We start from the raw sequence: 19,661 nt of genomic DNA, 5'->3' as shown, positions 1-19,661 counted from the left end.
AGAAAGCTTTTACCCCTTTTTGGGGGGGTTTTTTGTGTTGTTTTTTTTCCTCCAAAGTTTCCTTCATAAATTACCAACATTAGCAGTTGAATGCGAATTTCTCTGTAGAGCATCTGATTCATCTGCTACCCCTTTGTCAGTTAAAAGACAGTCCATGAAAGGTTTGTCCTAGTCAGTATTTCCACATCTGGCAAACAAGAGTGAATATTTTCCTAGAGATTTTTTTATTACTTTGAACAATACTAAAGCATAAACATTTCAGCCATTTGCAGCATCCAGCCATGCCTCATGAAATGGATGCAGTGCAGAGCCACACTCCCCCTTGTGTTATGCAGCTGCAAAAATAGATGTTGCAGGCTACTGTTATAATTTAATTGCTGATGCTCTAATGATTGGGCCATGCAGAAAACTTTGTTACTTCAGCAACATGACTTTTCATGTGGAACTTTTCTTGGCCATCTCAGGAACGTTACCACCTAATCATATGTTTTCTTGCACGTTCCAAGAGTACCTCTAAAGCTTTTAATCAGGTATTGATCTAAATATGAGGGGCTGAAAGTCTCCTGACTCAAGTATTGCAAGCTATATGTTAACTGAATCTTTCACAGCTCAATAATGCTTATCCACACTTGCAAATTACTTTCCATAGGCACAACGTCCTCAGCATAGTATTTCTGATGTAGTTTAAAACACTGGATTTAGTGCTCATTACATGTTTTCTCTTCCTTTAAGCCAAACAGCTGCTACTTTTTCCATGCTTAATGCTAATACAAAGCAATATAATTCAAATAGTTCAGATTGCAGAACTGAAATACAAATCACATTCTCACAGACAATATTCAGGAAAAGCAAACAAAAAGGAGCAAAGAGCTGGAAATCAGGGAGTCCCACAGAGAAGAGGATCTGAAGGAAGTACTTGAAAGGATGCTTTCAGACAGCAGTAGAAGAGACCAGATGCTCATAGGAACCCTCTGACAAACTTGAGTGACCTGCTGCTGCCAGGTACAAGGCGAGGGGGCCACTGAGGCCTGGGAACACTGGCAGCTTGTAGCAAGTGTGGTCAGCAGCCCTTGGTGCAGCGTGCCTGGAGCCTTTGTTGCAGCCGCCTTTGCTTGGAGAGGGTGATCCTCCCACCCTTCAGCTGGTGCTAGGAGGAGGCTTGTTGGATCAGAGGGAGCATCTAGGGCCCCCCTTGACCTGTCATGCAAGACCTGTGCTGCTAAGCAGAGGAATTTTGGAATTCAGCAACCTGTGCAGCTTGGGGAGAGACAGGACCTCTTCAGACCCTACAGCTTCCAGAGCTCTGGGTCCCACAATGCAGACCTGGGCAGCCTGTCACTAGCAGAACCACAGGTGGAACGCCAGTGGAAGGCAATAGCTGGAAACTGGTGGCTTCCAGCACTGCATGTAAGGCTCCTACTTGTAGTGCAGTTTTAACAGTGTAGCAGAGCTCCAGTTTCAAGGCAGTCTCATAAAAAGTGCAATAGAATCTTCCATACACATTCCAAAACTGAATATAATCCATGGCAGCAGGGATACCATACCAAAAAATACACTTTTTCTCTGAAAAAGTGCCTTCAGGCAGAAAACCACAAGTTAGACTTTCTCAGATGCTTGATGAAAACGTAAACTGTGATGAAAGAATGTCCAAATAGGGAGCAGATACAGAAAACCTAAATAACAAAGGGTCCAACACTCCAGGGTCATCAGGGCCATAACCTGTTAATAGTGAGAATCAATTTTCTGTAAGAGGAGGTAGAATGTAGTATTACTGGTATATCAGATCCACATATACAAGGACAAAAAGATGAAACTATTTGTGTTACCACATTGTTTTGTGATTTTCAAGAAAACTTGATGTTACGCCAAATTTAGCTCTCCTGTGAAATTCTGTGCCTACTTGTTTAATTTCTTTACCACATCAGCCTTGTACACCTCTTCAAAGTGCTTTCAGCATACTCTTAATTTTAACCCTACTCACTGACCTAGGCATCTCTCTCTGCCTATCAAAACTAGTAAACTTGCAACTAAAGTTCTTTGTGAGAGAAGCCACTCACCGCCCTATCTGATTTCATTGCAAGACTGGGATGTATTGGGTCCAGCTGAGATGAAGTTAATTTTCCTTACAGCAGCCCTCACAGTGCTGTGCTCTGCACTGGTAGCTACAGAGATGTTGATAACACACCAGTGTTTGGCTTCTGCTGTACAGCACTGGCACAGCACCAGCACTGCCTTCCCAACATTCTGCCCCCCATCAGTAGGCTGGGGGTGAGCAAGATCTTGGAATGGGATGCAAATAGGCCAGCTGACCCAAACAGACCAAAGGGTGGTCTGTTTCATACCATATCATGTCAGCTCAGATAGAAAAGCTAAGAAGAGGAGGATGAAGGTGGAGCATTTGCTTTTTACAGTGTTCGCCTTCTGGAGCAACCACTACCTGTGCTGATGCCCTGCTTCCTGGAAGTGGCTGGACATCACTTGCTGATAAGAAGTAGAAATAAAATTATTTATTTTCTCTTTGCTTGTATGTATGTAAACTTTCTCTTTTGCTTTAGTAAACTGCCTTATTTAAACATGCAAGTAGTTTTCCATCTTATTTTCTCTCCTGTGCAGCAAGGGAAGGGAGAGTGATAGAGCAGTTTAGTGCCTTGGCATCAAGGCAAAGTTAACCCACCACATGGGGTTATTCACAAAAACATTTCTTTGTTGTGAAGAACCCAGTCTTGCAAGGAAATCACTTAGAACAGACCCGTGGGCACTGAGATGCACAGGAACACAAATAAGGCTTTACTAATGCATATTGATTGAGTACTGAGGTCTACAAAAGATGTAGATTAATAAACAGTGTTATGGAGAATTTCCTAAAACTTAAATAAGTCAATTTCACACAGCTTTTAAGAGCATTAGTTTATTATCTATTCTCCATGTGTTACCTCAGAAACAGTCTTCTTATGTACAAAAATTTGGAATGTTGAATAAATGCTGATCAATAGAAACATAACATAGCTGTTGACAAGGGAATATTTCTAAACAAAACCAAAATAATAATGAATGTTTGATTCTGTGTGTTGCTTATTGCTATGTTTGTGTTCATAGAATGCTTTCAAGTATATACACTTTTTCTTAATTCATTCAAAAAAGAAACTAAAAAAAATATTTACATAATAAATACGTGGGAGACTTCATATTTTCATTACATCAGTTGAACTGATTCTTTAATGAACTATTAAGAATAGAAAGAATTAACACAGTTTGCATCAATTCACTGCCATGCTGAGTAACTCAGGTTGCTGATGGATTTTATTCTATTTAAAATGTAGTTTACAATGCATTCAAACTGAAAAGTGCTGATATTGTCTCTCCTCCTTTTGAATCCTGGCTGGACTAGTTCAGGAGGCATCTTTCTCCCACTCCCCACAAAATCATTTAGTCTGACATGTTTATCTTCACACACTGACACTGACAAAACAAACACATTTCAATTCACTGAAAACTCAAACATTTAGTGAGTAAAATCAGCATAATCCATGTTTTATTAGACGATTAATTTGCTAACTGACGGAAGACAAGCTTTGGCCAAGTATTTCCACAAGAAGTACTAAACTTCTTGCTATAAATCTCTACTTATATAGTTCTACCAGCCGAACAGTTTTTGGTAGAATTTTTCTGTGATACATAAATCTGAAAATTAAGTGACACAACAACATTTAAAACCTCTGTTACCATTAAAGCAAAATACAATACAGTATAATTTCTCAGTGATATATTTAAATGTACTGCAAAATGTATACAAAGTCAGTCCAAGATCAGTAAAGAATCAGTTCTGCTTTTTGGACTTTTCCCTTCTCAAAGATACAGGTTTTATAGAAGACCAAGGTCATTTAGGACTTGTCTGTATGTATCCCCATTAAAAGGCAGTGTGTGATAAAAATAACATGATTAAAAGTAATGAACACATGATGTGAACATTTTGCATTTTCAATAAAAAAATAGAAACTAAATAACAACTAAACACTGAAGCCTGCCATTATATAGCTATGTTTCTCATTCTTTAAGATTAACAGCACACAGAAAATAAGTGAATTTTATCAAAATACAGCACATTTCTGCTAATATATCAAAAAAATCATTTTCTATGCAAATATTACTGAAAATCAACTAAAAAGAATTAAAATATACAAAGAGTTGTTAAAGGGTTTCAATTAAAATTATTAGAACTATACACAGTACAATAAGCAATAGTTAACATCTTTGAAAGAAGTGCAATAATATTGGAGTTCACTTATTAAAAAAGTACTGCCTGTTTATTACTGCTAGCTGTGTAATTCCTTTCTCTTCCAGCTCACAGTTCCAAAACTAAAGGAAGCTGGTGTTCTTGCTAGCTTTATTAAAAGCATTTAGTTTTTGGGTTGAAAAAAGCGCTTATACCTGTCCCAAACTACCAACGTGTACATAATTAAAAATGAACTGCAATAATTGAATATTGCTCCAATGACAGGCTAATTATTAGCCCTGATTAAAAACAGTTATCGGTCTTCTATGGCACTTTTCCCTGGTCCATAACAACCGTGTATGAATTATCACTGCAGACTATGCAGTCTCTATTCAATTACAAAGGAGAAAGATAATGTTTCTGGTAAACAAAATTAATAGAAGCATCATTGAACCTTTTATACAGTAATAAGGAACAAAGGCAGCCTGTGGTAAATCACTATTATATTAATGTAATTAGAAACCCTTTAATGACTCTGAAGTGTCTAGTTCACATTTAATGTTACCTGTAGGAACAGCCCTTTAAGAAACCTCATTACGAACTGGTGAGTTTTAAGTACACCCTCCCTTTGCTCTCCATCTCACCACAGCAATTCTCCATCACTGCTCAAAGTTTCACAGACTTGCTTTGGTTACCTAGCTCCATGCGTATGGTTTCCTTTTTGATTAACAAGGCAATGCAGAGGCCAAACAAAATCGAGATGTCTTTCATAACCTTTCCTGCATCATTTTCATATGTTTAAATTTATATTACAGGCAACAATCTTAAAAACTGGCCATTTCAGTTTCATTTTTAAAATCTGTCAGCTTAAAATGGAGTCTTTTTTATAAAGATAAAATTATCACCATTTCCACAAAATTGGGGATTTCTATAGCAGAGAAAAATCTCTGGGCATGATTCCACAGTACAGTTGAAAAAATTATGTATGCAAGAAAACAACTAAACATGAATCACATGTGGCAAATGAATATTCAATGACTACATTAAGAACAAATCCTGTATAATACCACAAATTTGTAGTTACAGTCTTCCTAAAAAAAAAACACCGTAAGCTTTTATTGCATTTTCTATTGGTAGACGTACACTCCAGAACTAAACACTTTTTCTTCTCTCCTGATTCCAGATTTAGATAGCAGATAATTGTTTCACCTGACCTTTATTCTGTCCAACCAGCACCACCTTCCATCTACCCATTCATCTATACAATGTGCACATAGCAAAGCCAACACTTCATATCCCCGTTCGTATCTACAGAAGTGGTTCAGCGTAACACATTAATATCTGGTGAATAAAAATAAAGGCAATAAACAGCTACAGGACAGACAGCCCTGCCATCTGTCCATTGGCTACAACTGAGGCTTCGCAAAGCCTTGCACAAAGTTTAGTAATGTGTATGAATTATCCAAAAATAAACCTACCATCTGTACAAAAAAACAACACAGGTTTGTTCTTGGAGGAGTGATCCTTAAGTTGCTATAATGCTTAAAAACCAGTTTATTCACCATACGCATTTCCAAAATTATTTCCTGTATGTTCTCTACAGTGGTTTTTCCCCCTTTAACCACAAGTTCAGTATTTCCTGTACAAATTTTGATCATAATTCTTTTTGAGTTCTTTTAATGTATAAAAATATGCAAAATATTCAGTTTCCCCATAGTCCTTCAATGAATTCTGTTGGTTTATCCCCACAATCCACGGTACTTATGAAGAAACTTCTCGCACAATGATGAGTTCCACTGCATTCTGAAAAGTCTTTAGCAATGACACTGCTTGTCCATGATCAATATTGATGAAGCTGTATCCATTAGCCTAAAAATAAATATTTACAGTTGAAAATGACAGTCTTTTATTCCATGTTAGTAAAAGATATTTCATTATTTCATGTATGTTTATTTAAGCCTTAAGGTTTCAATATGAACCCGGAGAGTAAAACACCACAGATTACTTGAATTTGTACCTGCACACTACAAAAAACTAAACTACCATATCAGCCTTGGAAGAATATTGCAAATAACCAAAAGAAAACAGAACTTTAAGCTATTAACATCAGACATCTAATTCATCAGCTGCAATACAGCCACACCAAAAAACCCCAAAATGTACTACAAATGATGCATCTTATTTTAAGTATCAGAATATTAGAAATGGCATCTGTGATAAATTAAAACTATTGAATCCTGTGACAAAACCATTAATGGCACTGGGAGCCATTTTTTTGTGTTAGACTCTGAGATAATCCCCAACTTGTATTTGCATGTGACTCTAAACAATATTGTTATTCTTGGACAAGTTTGTCTTGGCAAACACAGATAGACCCAAGTGGCCTACAAAAGACAGAAAAATATGGCTGTGGCTCCATTTCTCAGAGTATACCCATGTAAGATCATGCTCAACCTGGTCAGCAATTTTAAATTTGTCCATTTAAAATTTACAGCTTCCAGCTGTGCATCCCATCTTTTTCTCTGAGCTGCTTATGTGGTGACATAGAACTAGATGAGTTCTCTGTGCCTCAGCAGTGGCATTTTGAAAGTTACAGTTCTTATCCCATCACTGAACACTCACTGTTATTACCAGCTGAATTCTTCGTTAGAAAACCAGGGGTTTTCAAATCTTTCTAGAGTTGCAGAGAAAGATATATGTAGACTGTTCAGAGAGCAACAGTGGCAACAACCCTTCCAAATCATAACTTGTACAGAATGTGCTAGCCTAGTATTAAGTCTTACTTTCAATTATGTAGTCATTAGTTAGGTAGTATATTTTTATTAGAAATATGTATTAGACATGCATTGTAATATGCATCTGTATTGAATGTTTTACAGAGAACACTGCAAATTCAAGCATAGCAAAAGCATTTTGGAAGAGATTATATTAATTTTAAAAATTCACAGAAGTCTGAGTGGCTCAAGACAGTGGGACTGTCATTACATCATCACTGGGACTATCACAGCTAAAAAGAATGTGCTGTTATATAAAAAAATACTCCTTGTTATGAGAAATAAAACGGCTTCTGATTGTCCAAGCATAGAAATGCAACTTGTTCTTGAGCTCTTTTTCAAATTGAATTCCTTATTAAACAATAAACAAAACCCAAGTAGTGCCAACATTAAAAAAAAAAAAACTTCATTAAGTAATTTGATTTGTCTGCATGGCATTTATAAAGACAGGAATAAACCACTAAAACAGAAATTACCTTTAAGGTATGTTCCACTTTACAAATACGTAACAAATGTGCTAGCAGTTTTTTCAAAGGTTTAACATACTTCCTGTTCCTGTATGTGTTGGTAACCCTGGGTGTTAGGTTATCACCATTCCTGTATCAGTAAGAGAACTAGGGCCTCTCTCACCCCAGTAAGGAGAGAAAAGCAGAGATCATTTATCCTGCTCAAGAACAAGCCATCTTTTAGCTGGAACAACTTAGTCTCAGTTCAGTTTTCGTGTGTGCCTTTTCGCTTTATCTTTCATTTGAAGAAGTAGGCTGAGTTTTCAATTTGGCTTTGTTTTAGAATACAGTTCACAGGATGTTGTGGTTTAATCGAGATACTACTGGGGGTTGGGGTTTTGGGCTTTTTGTTTGTTCTGTTTTAGAAAACTGAAATGCAGCAAAGTCGACTCCATCAACATTTTCATTATATGATGAATAATTATTTTTAACAGCCTCTGGAATTTAAGGGTAGCTAGAACAATGTTCACAGCCCATTTTGGTTAAGAAAGTAAGGCACTATGAACATACTCATTTCCCTGACCCCTCCCCCAATAGCTTAGGAGCTCATTCATATGAGACAACTTCAAACAAATCTGATACAGAAAAGGTCTGATAGGTACAGACTTCCTAGAGAAAGGAACAGCACAGCTTGCAGTCCAGAAGCCAGGGCTCCTGAAATGCCCGAGTTGGCTGGCCAGCAGCAGATGGGCAGCCAGGAGGCGCATGCTGTGACCAGCCAGGCACCAGGCAGCAAAGGGACAGCTCTGGCCAGGGCTTGTGCATGTCTGGCCTGCCAGTGGGGGAGAGGCAGGAAAGGCTGGCAGGAGCTGCAGCACAGAGAGGGATGCAACAGGAGAGTCCAGCCGTGGAGAGCAGCTGGCAGGGGCAGCTGCTGGTGTTCAGATAACCCATTGTTCACAACACTGCATGTGAATGACCACAAATGCAACAACTGAATGATAGCATAGCCTAATGAAATGCTTGTGCTCCGACTCAAATGACATCTTTTGTCACTTTTTTTTGTCTTCAGACATGTGAAAAATGTTCAGAATTTGAAAAAACGATCCACTGTGCTTTAGTCTGAGTCACTTATAGGGGTGTTAGGTGCCAGAAAATGAAAAGCTTCATCCTGGAATGTATCAGGAATAGACACCGAAGAAAAAAGGAAAAGATAGGTAATCTATCTATAAAGTAAACACTCTGCTCTTAGGTGCAAACTGAAACCAAACCAGTATATTACATAGGCTATTTAATTAAGTCATTACTGTAATTAGTTACATTACCTGAATTATTTTATCCCCTGGCTGTAACAGCTTAGATGCTGGTCCATCTGGCTGCACTCTGGTTACAAATATGCCCTTGAAAAAGAGATGTGGAAATATTTTTGACAACTTATTCATGAAAAACAGGATAGCATGAAACAGATGTAATTCAAAATATTTTTTCAATTTTCCATCCTAAGTAGAAGAGAACACAATACTATTCTACAGGTCTCTGGCTTTTAAAACTGCCTCCCTTTTCTGATGTTAAAAATCCAGAATTATCTTTAAAGAGAATTGTGATACACCTTGGTTTAATTTGGCAGATGTATAGACCAAGATGAACGAACTACTACCAGAATAGAGCTAGAGCTAAATCACTGTCTCTTTTATAAGAGGATTTCTAATTGTACACTCCACAATTCACTATCTCAAATCTGCTAACTGATAACTCAAACTGTTAACCACTGCAAAAACTCATCTGGAATAATAGCCTATACTGTCATTCAACTGTGACCACCTACAACCTTCATTTTCCATATAATTTTCCAATTTTGTCCCTTCCAGTCCTGGAGTGTAATGGTTTGGGAAATATATGTACTTTCTTTTCTCCCTTTGCTGAACATGAGAAACATTATAGATCAGAAGGCTTTCAAGACGCATTAGTATAGAATACTTACATCATCTTCGGGTCTGAATGGATTTCCTCTCCCTCCAACTCCTCCTGATATACTAAATCCAAGTTCTGGATCCTTGTCAACTCTCACTCGAATCTAAGTAATTGCAACCAAAGTTAGATGAATTGGCTGAAAATCTATATTCAAAGCTACTTAATGAAATTATTACTAAGGAATTCAGGTGAATAAAAGCTTTGAAATGAAAAAAATTAAAAAGCAGGTCAGAGAGCATTATATCTCATAATGTTAATGCAGAACAAGATTGCAATATAATATCGTGTATCACTGTACCTAAGTTTTACTCCAATATCACTATTATTATAATAATATTTACATGGGCTTTAAATTCAGAGATATTTTGATATTTTGTAGGTTACTTTAATGCCTTCAGCAAATATACATGCTTATGTAAAAGAATCTGTTCTTCCTATTTCTTTGTTACCTCTAGGTAAATTTTGAAAATCAAACCTCATTCCTACTTTGACTGAAAGTTGTACATAGCCAAGACTGTCCTCTTTCTCTCGCTAGAAGTTGAATAAAAACTTATATTACACAGGAAGTGGACATTCTCATTCTAGCACAGAATAAACATGAAGTTATCAAGGTTTTCTCAAAAAACCTCAAAAAATAGAATAAGAAAGCTTTCACAATGAAAGAGTCATTAAATGGTATAAGAATTTCTTATATGCACATCTATCATAAACAAAACATAATTATCAGATATGCATCAGATTGCTCCAACATTTTTATGGATTTTTGCTTATGGATACACATTTCTGCACTTGCAGGTTTAACTATTCCAGATGCAAAGTACTCTTAGGTGTATCGTGACTTTGTGTTTTCTTCAGTTACTAGCTAAAAAATGAAGTTGAGATAAATAAACTTAGTTGAGAAATTAATTTTTAGCTCAGTAAAAGATGCAAATTGGTTTCTGATGTGTTCAGAAACTGTTGTTTCTCTCAAAACTGGAAGGAATGTATGATCTGAGAGACAGAATTGCTCTGATATATTTTTCTGTAGATAAATCCCTATATTACTACTGTCTCCATCTACAGAGATATGATAATAAATGAAAAGAATTTAACAATGTCTCTGACTGACAGATGTAATATCTGTCAGATAGATTTTACTCTTACCTCTTGCTTTGCCAACTCATGGCTTTGTCTTGGAGGGCACTGGGACTGGGTATAGGGAGGTTGGTGGGCAACTTTCAACATCAGATAATCAATTAATTGCTCTCTAGATGGATGTCTTGCAACTGATGATTGAGGGGGGAGATGATGGACTTGGCTGTAGTTTGCTGGAAGCCTCTGAGGTTGGCACATTTGTCCATTTGTTAAAGGCATCTGAGAAAAAAAAAAGAATACTCAGGGTCATACATTTTATAAGCAGCATTCCTCAATTCTTGCTTCATTAATTCAATATTTGTCATATGTGACTGCTCTTAATTTTCAGCAACATTATTAAAACTACTCTTCTGGATCATGTACAATTATATCCATTTTGTTTATAGCTATCAGCTCTGACCTACTGAACAATTTGAAAAACAAAAACTTGAGTGCTACTTTATTAGCATAAATTACATAGCCTCTGCTTTTAGCACTTGTTTTTTCACTCAGTTTCCCCAAATATTATTTTCCAGCAGTGCAACTGATAGTACTGACACTTGATTCATGCCATTATAGTCTGTGCTTTTCTTGCAAAAAATTCAGAGACTTTGTAACAATTTCCAGAAGACCATAGAAAAATAAAAATTCCTGCCCCCCATACCAGGCCAGCAGACTATATGCTCACCAAGCATATAATGGTGACCACTTCACAAGAAAACTCACTGAGCAAGTTCCCATCCAAGCTCAAGATTTTAATATCAAAATTGTAGTATTTCCAACAAAGGTTATTCTTTTCTTAATGCATATGTAATTGCTTGATAGGTATAACGATGACAAGCAGCAGTGAGGTACACTTCTGTTAAGACATACAGTGCATTCCAATCATGTCACCAGGAATGACGCTGGAGGTGGCAAGGTTTCCTTAGTGAAGCTGTGCTGAGCTGAACAGCCTTTTTACTCCCTTGCCAATACATCTCATGTTCTTATCCACCTTAATTAGTCCCTGATTCATCTGTATGATTCCAAAAATGCTATACACTTAAGTTACAGATTGGCCTGCCACCATTAGCACATTAGTCACAGGATACAAGGATATTAAAATACTCTCTCAGTATTACAAGTAACTAGTGTGCAAATTTCAATCTGCTATATGAATGGACACATCAGAATCTATTCTGCTGAGTTTATGTCAGACTGATTCTGAGAAACAATAATGTGTAAATATAATACATTTTCAGATTATTTACAGATCATATGTATTTAATATACAAATTTTTCCATTGCCTTTTGTGAAAACTTGAAGTATAACAAGAAAACTTTTTTGTTGCCAGAGGTAGAGTTTATATAGGTAAAATGTATCCACAGCTGTGCAAGTTCCCAATACCCATTGTCTGTAGAAATGCAACTGAAATTACTGAAGGTGTAAGAAGCAAATCAGCTTCTGTGTCATAATAATTTACAAGAATCCATTTAGTTTCATGGTAGTAAGACCCACTTCCAGAGATGGTAATTAGAGATTAATACAGAGTGTCTTCTACTAATTCTGGTTTGTCATCACAATTTCATCACAACAGATTTCAAGTTTGTTTTTTAAAAGGTTTAATCAGCTTCATATTATTTTTCTGAAATCATCTGCCATATTCCAATTTTCACTTGCAAGTATTTGTTTGGCTGCAAATTTCTTCTTTCAAATTACCTACTGAAGGAAAATAAGAACCATCTTCCTTCATACAGTCAACCATTTTGTTGAGGATGCTGTTTCATTTATGCTGGTTTGGAAGCCTGTGTATTACATTTTAAAGAAGCACTAGTTCCAACTGCTATCCTAACATAAGTTTCTACTGCTAATAAAAAACACAGACTTATGAATAAAAGCAAATAATGTCCTATCCATGCTGTCATGCAACTACCTGCACAGCTGTTTTTTTGATGCTGTCTGGAGGAACATCTTTGAGACTAAGTGTGGCAGATGAGTAATTCTGCTGTCCCGAAATGAATACTTCATCCTGGCATTGGTCTCCTGGAGCAGAAGCCTGGGGATGCTTTAAACAGAATGAAGTGGTAAAGACAAAAAGACAAATGTCTTTATATAATTAAAACTAAAAAATTCTCAAAAGAAACTCAGGATAAAACATTTTAAGGGCTTTATAATTCTTTATCTTTTTTTATTAACTAGGACATTATTTATGCAGAAAATCTCACTAATCAAGACATACACCCAAAAAATACTGATGGACATTTACAAATCTCACAACTGTAGAGGTGTCTTTTATCAGCAGTAAATTAATTAACAAATCCCAGGGACTAACTATTCAAAGATGCATGGAAGTCTTCTGATGACTTTATCCTGCTCACTATGGATGCCTTGCACACCACTCATGTGCTTATTTAAAAGCTCATTTCCTCGTATTTTCTGACTATAAATTTTCTTGAATGCCTACAGTATCTTACAGTACAGTTTATATCATCAGAATTTCTTTTGGAGGAGGAAGAATAGTAAGATTTTGTTCAAACCTTAGCAGCCTAGGCTAAATTCAGAACGGTAATCTTTTGATCACAAATGTACAATGAAACCAGACAGTTCTACACATGTTCAACCATCTACAAAGCCAGTTAGAGAACTCAACTTCATGACATTAAACTGAAAAACCCTGCAGTAAGTTTACACCATATGAAGTGAAGGTAAAACATTTAATTCCTAAAAATAATTTCAGCATATAAATTATATTATTTTTAATAAAGCATTATGCATATGTAAAAGGATAACTGTATAAATTCAAGGACCCCCATACAGTTTATTCTTTCCCCCTCTATATATTGCAATAGCCTCCTGTAGGTACTCACTCGAACAATGTGCACACCAGAACCTCTTCCGTCTGCAACACTCAAGGCAACACTACCCTGGCTGCCATGCAGATCCCTAGAGCTGCCATAGTGAAAGCTGCTAACTGCAGCGTAATTGGAATTAAAGGACCGAGACAGCATGCTCTGAATAAAGAGGGGACAGATTTAACACAGAGATTAGTGCAGCATGCATAAACCACAAGACACGTTATACATGTAATACAAACATATTCCATTGTCATGCAAGATAAAACCATGCAAGAACAGTACCACTGTGATATATAAACGCAACTCAGTGACCCTATTTACCTTTATTTACTGTAAATCAGCATGCAATCAGCAGTTCACATGCAGAATTACATGTAAATAAAGTAATTGAAATATTCACGTGTCTTAGGTGCTTATCAAAATTTTCAGGTTTTCATTATATTTGCAACATATCAAGTATGTTATAGGAAGATAAGCTGGCAGTAAAATAAAACACCTGTGGAAATCTATCTAATTACCCCTTTACTATTTTGTCTCATTCCCCCACGCCCATTAGAAAAGTACAAATAAAAATTTACACAGAGATTTGACTGACTGAATTTTCTTGCTCTAACCACACAGATAATATCCAAGGCATTCTAGTAATACTTCACTCAAGAATGTAAGCAAGCCTCATTTAAAGGAAGAGGCTTGAACGAAATTGAGACTACCCCTGTGCAACTGTGGGCAATCAAAGAGGTAAAGTGACCTCAAAGACACTTGTGACAGTGGTTTGGGTTTGAGCTTCATTAGCTTGCAAACCTGCCCCCTGCAATATTACCAAGGATAACAAAATGAAAGCAAGGGACATTACCATCTTGTCACCATGGTCTTTTGTAGCTGTAAGAACAAAACAAAATAAAAAGACGGTGCAAAGAAAGAAACAGAAAATCTTCCATGGGCCACCTGATAAATAAACCAAAACTGTCTTGAAAATGTGACAACCCCAAGAAAAAAATTCTATTGTAGGAAAATGATACACCACAAAGCATTAAAACCCAGCAAATTCAAAGTTGTTTTCTGTAAAGCTTTTAATTTTTCAGAGTTAAAGAATGTTCAAAATAGGTATAATTGACTAAGATACTGTAACAATTCTTAAATGAATAAAGACATTTTGGCATTTGCCTGTTGGCTATGTATACTAATATAATTCTGAAAATAGTCACTAGTCCTTAGGCAAACATCTGGTCCTTCCTAGCTTCATCTTCTGAAACTAGAACTAGTTTAATAATGAAAACCATATGCCTCTGCATACTCATATTCCCCAGATGCTCTGGTAGTACAGTCATTGGAAACTCCCTTGAAAAACAGTATTTACTGACAATACTGGTTTTATCTCAGCCAAAGTTCTTGGATAACTTTTGTCTCAGTGACACAGTAAGCATTCTTCATGTTTCTCTTTTACACCTTCCCTGTTCTCTAGCCAATGGATTTTTCAAGCTTCCAAACAAGTCTGCAGATGTTTTCCCTATCTTGGGAGAGGATGACTTTCTTAGCATTTAAATCTACATTCACTAAACATTCAATCTGAGTTTACTGCTCCTCTAAATTTTAGAATAAACACCCAGGCAAAAATGCCAAAGTCAATTTTCCTTAGCTTCTTATTGCCTCAAGCCATCTTCTTACTCCTCTTCTCATAACCGTGTCTGTAATTAACCGGGTGGTCTTCTTGCCCCACCACTACAGGCAATTCCTTGAAGTATCCTTACAGGAAGCTCTCAGAGGCTCCTGTACCTCTCCATCCTCTGTAAGTGGCAAAATGACTGATAAAAATAGAAGGAATGCATGGTGGGACTAAAAAGTTCTCTCTTCAAAGCATCTCTAGCAGACCATCATACTGTAAAGACCCCTAGATCCACTGGGTTCACTCTCAGACAGAGCCAAACAGATGGCCAATAAGTGGCAACAATCTATGTGACAAAAGAGATAAATAAGGCAAATTTGGATTTAAAATCTAAGATAGATCTGCAATACAGAGGGAGAACTTTCCTAAAACTTACAGAGGTATGAACTTTTACATCAGGAACTGAAATTTCAGTTGAGTTTCAAGGTGACTACATAATCTGAGAAGTATGAACTCTCAAGGGTTTACAAAATCTTCTTTCCTGGAAGAGACTTTTTCCAAAAGTAGAAGAAATGATTGTGCAGTTATGTGGGGAAGAGTTCAGGATACTGCAAACACCATTACTCTCCTTTTCTACATGAGCACAGCACCACAACACTAAATTAGAAGAAACCCAGAAGCTGTACCAACAATAAAAAATAAATACTATTTAAAATTACATGGTCATGTAAGAAAGTTTTAGTTCAATACAAGAAGAGATTCCTAGGGATAAAACAAGAGTATATGTCCTCTACCTATTTCTAACTGGGAAGAGAGAAACTGATGCATTTGGAGTGTGAACAGCATTCCTGTTAATTTTGTTTCTCAATATGAGAATGATGAAAATTGTACATTTCCTAGAAAAATTCCTGAAGACTGCTGCACCAGAGAACACACTTTCTGAAATCTGAATAGCCAAATGCCATTAACCACCCTGACTTTCACTCCGAATTATTAAAAATTGAATATGGAATAATCACATGATCTAAGTATGACTGTTAATTCAAAGTACCAGCTCCATTAGTCACCTGGTTTGCTATCATGTCTTAAGGCATAATGGCCTGCAAAATAATAATTCAAATATTTGACGTTTGAGAAGGATTATTTCAGTTACTCTGAACTGATACACACTAAGAAATACTCATGTAATGTTTCAGTATATTCTTACTATGTATTTAATGATATATATTATATATATATCATTTAACAGATTTCAATTACATTTATATTTATATTTTATATATTTTTACTAGAAATAGGTTACTTAGCCATCAATAGTCCAAATTAGGAACTACAATAAATCAAGAAACAATGTAATAATTAGTATGTTCATCATAATTCTAATTTGTAGTCAAATCAGCCTCTAATGGAATCAGTTTAAATGCAGGCAGCTAGTAGCATAATTCTGGGGTTTACTTGTATTTTTTTTAGATTACAAAAGCTGGAATATCTTCTCTCTTTTGCAGCTTACAAAATATAATTTCAGACTCCAAAAGGGTGTGATTTGGAAATTGAAATGCCTTAATGCATTTACTTAGGTGCAAGAAAATAAGTAATGGAATTTATTTAGGAGAATTTATATGGAATAATATTGTAATTTTACGACTGTTTGGAGTCTGCCATGACAAGCCATGAAATTTGGGCATAGAAGAGGAACCAATAATTTCAATATCTGCTGGGAACAAGACTCTACATTCTACTTATCTTGAAACAGCCTAAACTGGTAACTTAATGGCTACGCCTAAGTATTAGTCTTTTTTATATATTGATTTATTTAACATTACCTAGAATCAACTGCAGGGTAAAGGTGAACATAAGTCATCCTTCGAGACAATATTAAGTGTCTAGAAATTCCTTCAGTTTTCATTCCCACTATCCACATAACACACTCTTGCTATTGAAGAGTTACATATGGAAAAACTACACATACTTTAAATTCCACTGTCAGAAAATGTTTGCAGATTGAGAACTTTTGCTGTTTACATACCAAATGCACAAGAATTTTATTCATTTTAAAGCATGGTGGTTTGACTTCTGAACTCCACAAAATATCATTATAACACATTGATGGTTCAGATGTCCATTCAAAAAGGAAAAAATAATAAATATAACTAAAATAAAAACATAAAACTAACAAGTACTAAAGAGATAATATTCCTGTAATTTATCAGGATATGTAACTAGGTAAAAATATTCTTCAGGTTATGATCTTATGAACACTTAAGCATTTTATTTTATGTTTGCACAGACCCACTAAAGTCACTGTCCTTGACACACTAAAGCAAGTTTAACTAGCGAGAAGATCTGAGGTCATAGCAATTAAAATATATTTGCATGTTAAGTATGTGGCATAAAAAAATGTGTTGAAGAAAATTTCAAACTTTAATTAAAACTGCAATTTTACACCAGTACTGAAATATTTTCTTTTAATAAGGCACTGTAATCTGACAACTCTAAGAATAAAAAGTAGGAATTAAACTATGATCCCTCCTCTGAATGCATTTTAGATAATCTGTAGATTAGATACATAGTAGATAAAGTAGCTAAAAAACAGAGGACTTAATTTCAGTTGAAATTAGAATTGAAAGCAAATATACATCTAATGAACTCCCATGTGATCTGCAACAAAAAAGGAAAATATACGTATGCAAGGGAGGGACAATCAGACTTAGTAACGAATTTTGTACGCTCAGCAAGGTTATGTAATAGATATTTGCAGGTAACTGTTGCAGACACTTCTTATTGCACTTTATGGATGAGAAATTCCTCTACCACAAATATGTGACACTAGTGTTTTTACACAGGTGGAATTTTAGTTTCAATTCTAAATAAAAACCAACAGGATTACTATAAGAGATTATTGTAACATACTAAGTAGAAAAATGGGTATGTCACATTCAAAAAGGAAAATATGCTGGAAAATATTACTGTTTTTAAAACTCTGCACTAAATTTATGAGGTTGGGGGTGGGTCCAAATTGACTGCATGCTTTCCACCATCTTATGTATACAACCATTAGAGAGCAGTTTGACATTTAAATAAGTTCCTGTATCCCCCCCAAAAAAAGCTTTGCATCAGGTAAGCAAATTTTTTCTTCTAATATATGCAGAATTTCTATTTACAAATTATATCATGAACTATTTTCACCTTCATTCACTCAGATGGATAATTTTAGTTATTCTCTACTTTTCACAGAAACACACAATGTACTGAGTTTGAAGGGATCCACAAGGACCATCAAGTCCAACTCCTAAATGAACGGCCCATACGATGACCCTTACAACTTATTAAAAGTATTACAAATGCTAACTATTTGGCTGGAGCCCCTTGTTAATCATTTTTGCTAGACTTAAAACAAGTTTGTATCTTTTCTTATGCAAATTAAACTCCTAAAAGTTTTTCCTACCTATCTCAGGTAAAAGGGATGATAAATTAGGAACTAGTTTCTCCAATTTATCCAACAAGCAGACACTGTTGGACAAATTTAAGTGGGTTCACTCATCCTCTCTCTTCAGTTACTAAATGTTATAAAAACACAATTAACATGTCTTTCAGGAGCTTAGGAAAGGAAAATTAAACAACCAGACAAACCAACAACCCCAATCCCCAAAAGCCCACCACACCCTCCTTCCTAATAAGCATTTCAATCTATAAGGATACAAACTATAAACATGATTAAATTCAACAACAGTAAAGTCACAGCGAAAGTAATACTATTAATCTATACTGGTCAAGAAAATAGGTATTAAATATTCATCACAACGCTTAATTTTGTATATGTGATTTTTTCAGTGTTGCATCTTATGTTTAAAAAAAAAGTGCCCTTTTAAATTCATAAAAGCTCTGTCAAAGTAGTTTCCAATAAATGTTCCATAAACAAGCTCTGTAATTGAACTTGTTCCTTAAATGAGTTCTGTTAATTACTCAATTTTTTTTTCAGATTGCAAAATATTTCAGAAATTTGCTTTATAGATAAAGCACCCTCACCACTTGGATAATTTTTTATTACAAACAAAAATACCAAAGCTGTTATTTAAAAAGAACTTAGAAATATTCAACTGAATGCTAGAATTTCCACATTATCGTATCTGCCAGCTGCCATACAGGATCGTGTCTACATTTTTCACAATTCAGATTTTTCTTTTTAAATCAGTTATATCCTAAAGAATATAAAATAGACAATTCAATGTACACATTCACTTTAAACCCATAAATAAGTCTCAGATTGTTAAGGCTACTTTAAAAAACTTAAAGGCCAAAACAAAAGAAATATTAAGAACAGACTTAAAAGATCTGTTAAATTAAATGCACAGCTAAAATTTCAAAAGCAGTTATTCCACATCAGTCTAGTAGGAAAAATTAAAGTTTACATATAAAGCATAATGAAAAGTATTTTCATATATAAAGGGAATCAAGTCAGGCACTCAATGGCATTTATGTAAAGGTGACTATACTGCTGCAGACCCAAACAGGTATCACTGCTGCATTAACCACTGTTCTTCACATGCCAATGAACAACTGCATCAGCAGAGCACTGAAGCTCTGCTTCCCTTTGTACTCAAGGATTGCTGGTATTTTTGCTTTTTTTGTCACTTCATGTGAGATTTCATACATGCATCGAGGAGAATGGAAAATGAGGGAATGCACATTTTAGTAGAGTTGGAACG

General features: G+C 35.6%; 1 protein-coding gene across 10 annotated transcripts in view; it reads right to left on the bottom strand.

The window, feature by feature from the left end:
* Nucleotides 1-2,892: 2,892 nt before the first annotated feature.
* Nucleotides 2,893-19,661, bottom strand: part of ERBIN (erbb2 interacting protein) — a 116,833-nt gene continuing 100,064 nt past the window's right edge. For 8 of the 10 annotated variants that reach the window (XM_064405638.1, XM_064405640.1, XM_064405639.1 and 5 more), the window contains 6 exons: nucleotides 13,365-13,508; nucleotides 12,431-12,562; nucleotides 10,548-10,757; nucleotides 9,415-9,507; nucleotides 8,759-8,833; nucleotides 2,893-6,082 (listed from right to left, as the gene is read on the bottom strand). In XM_064405638.1, the coding sequence (XP_064261708.1) occupies nucleotides 5,975-6,082; nucleotides 8,759-8,833; nucleotides 9,415-9,507; nucleotides 10,548-10,757; nucleotides 12,431-12,562; nucleotides 13,365-13,508 (762 nt within the window). In that variant the 3' untranslated portion in view covers nucleotides 2,893-5,974. The remainder of the gene's footprint in view (nucleotides 6,083-8,758; nucleotides 8,834-9,414; nucleotides 9,508-10,547; nucleotides 10,758-12,430; nucleotides 12,563-13,364; nucleotides 13,509-19,661) is intronic. The other 2 variants (XM_064405647.1, XM_064405648.1) reach the window with 1 other exon arrangement.

Source organism: Passer domesticus, chromosome Z (genome assembly GCF_036417665.1).
Source record: "Passer domesticus isolate bPasDom1 chromosome Z, bPasDom1.hap1, whole genome shotgun sequence".
NCBI lineage: Eukaryota > Metazoa > Chordata > Aves > Passeriformes > Passeridae > Passer > Passer domesticus.
Note: the sequence above shows the minus strand (reverse complement) of the source record. Positions and strands in the feature narration are given on the sequence as shown.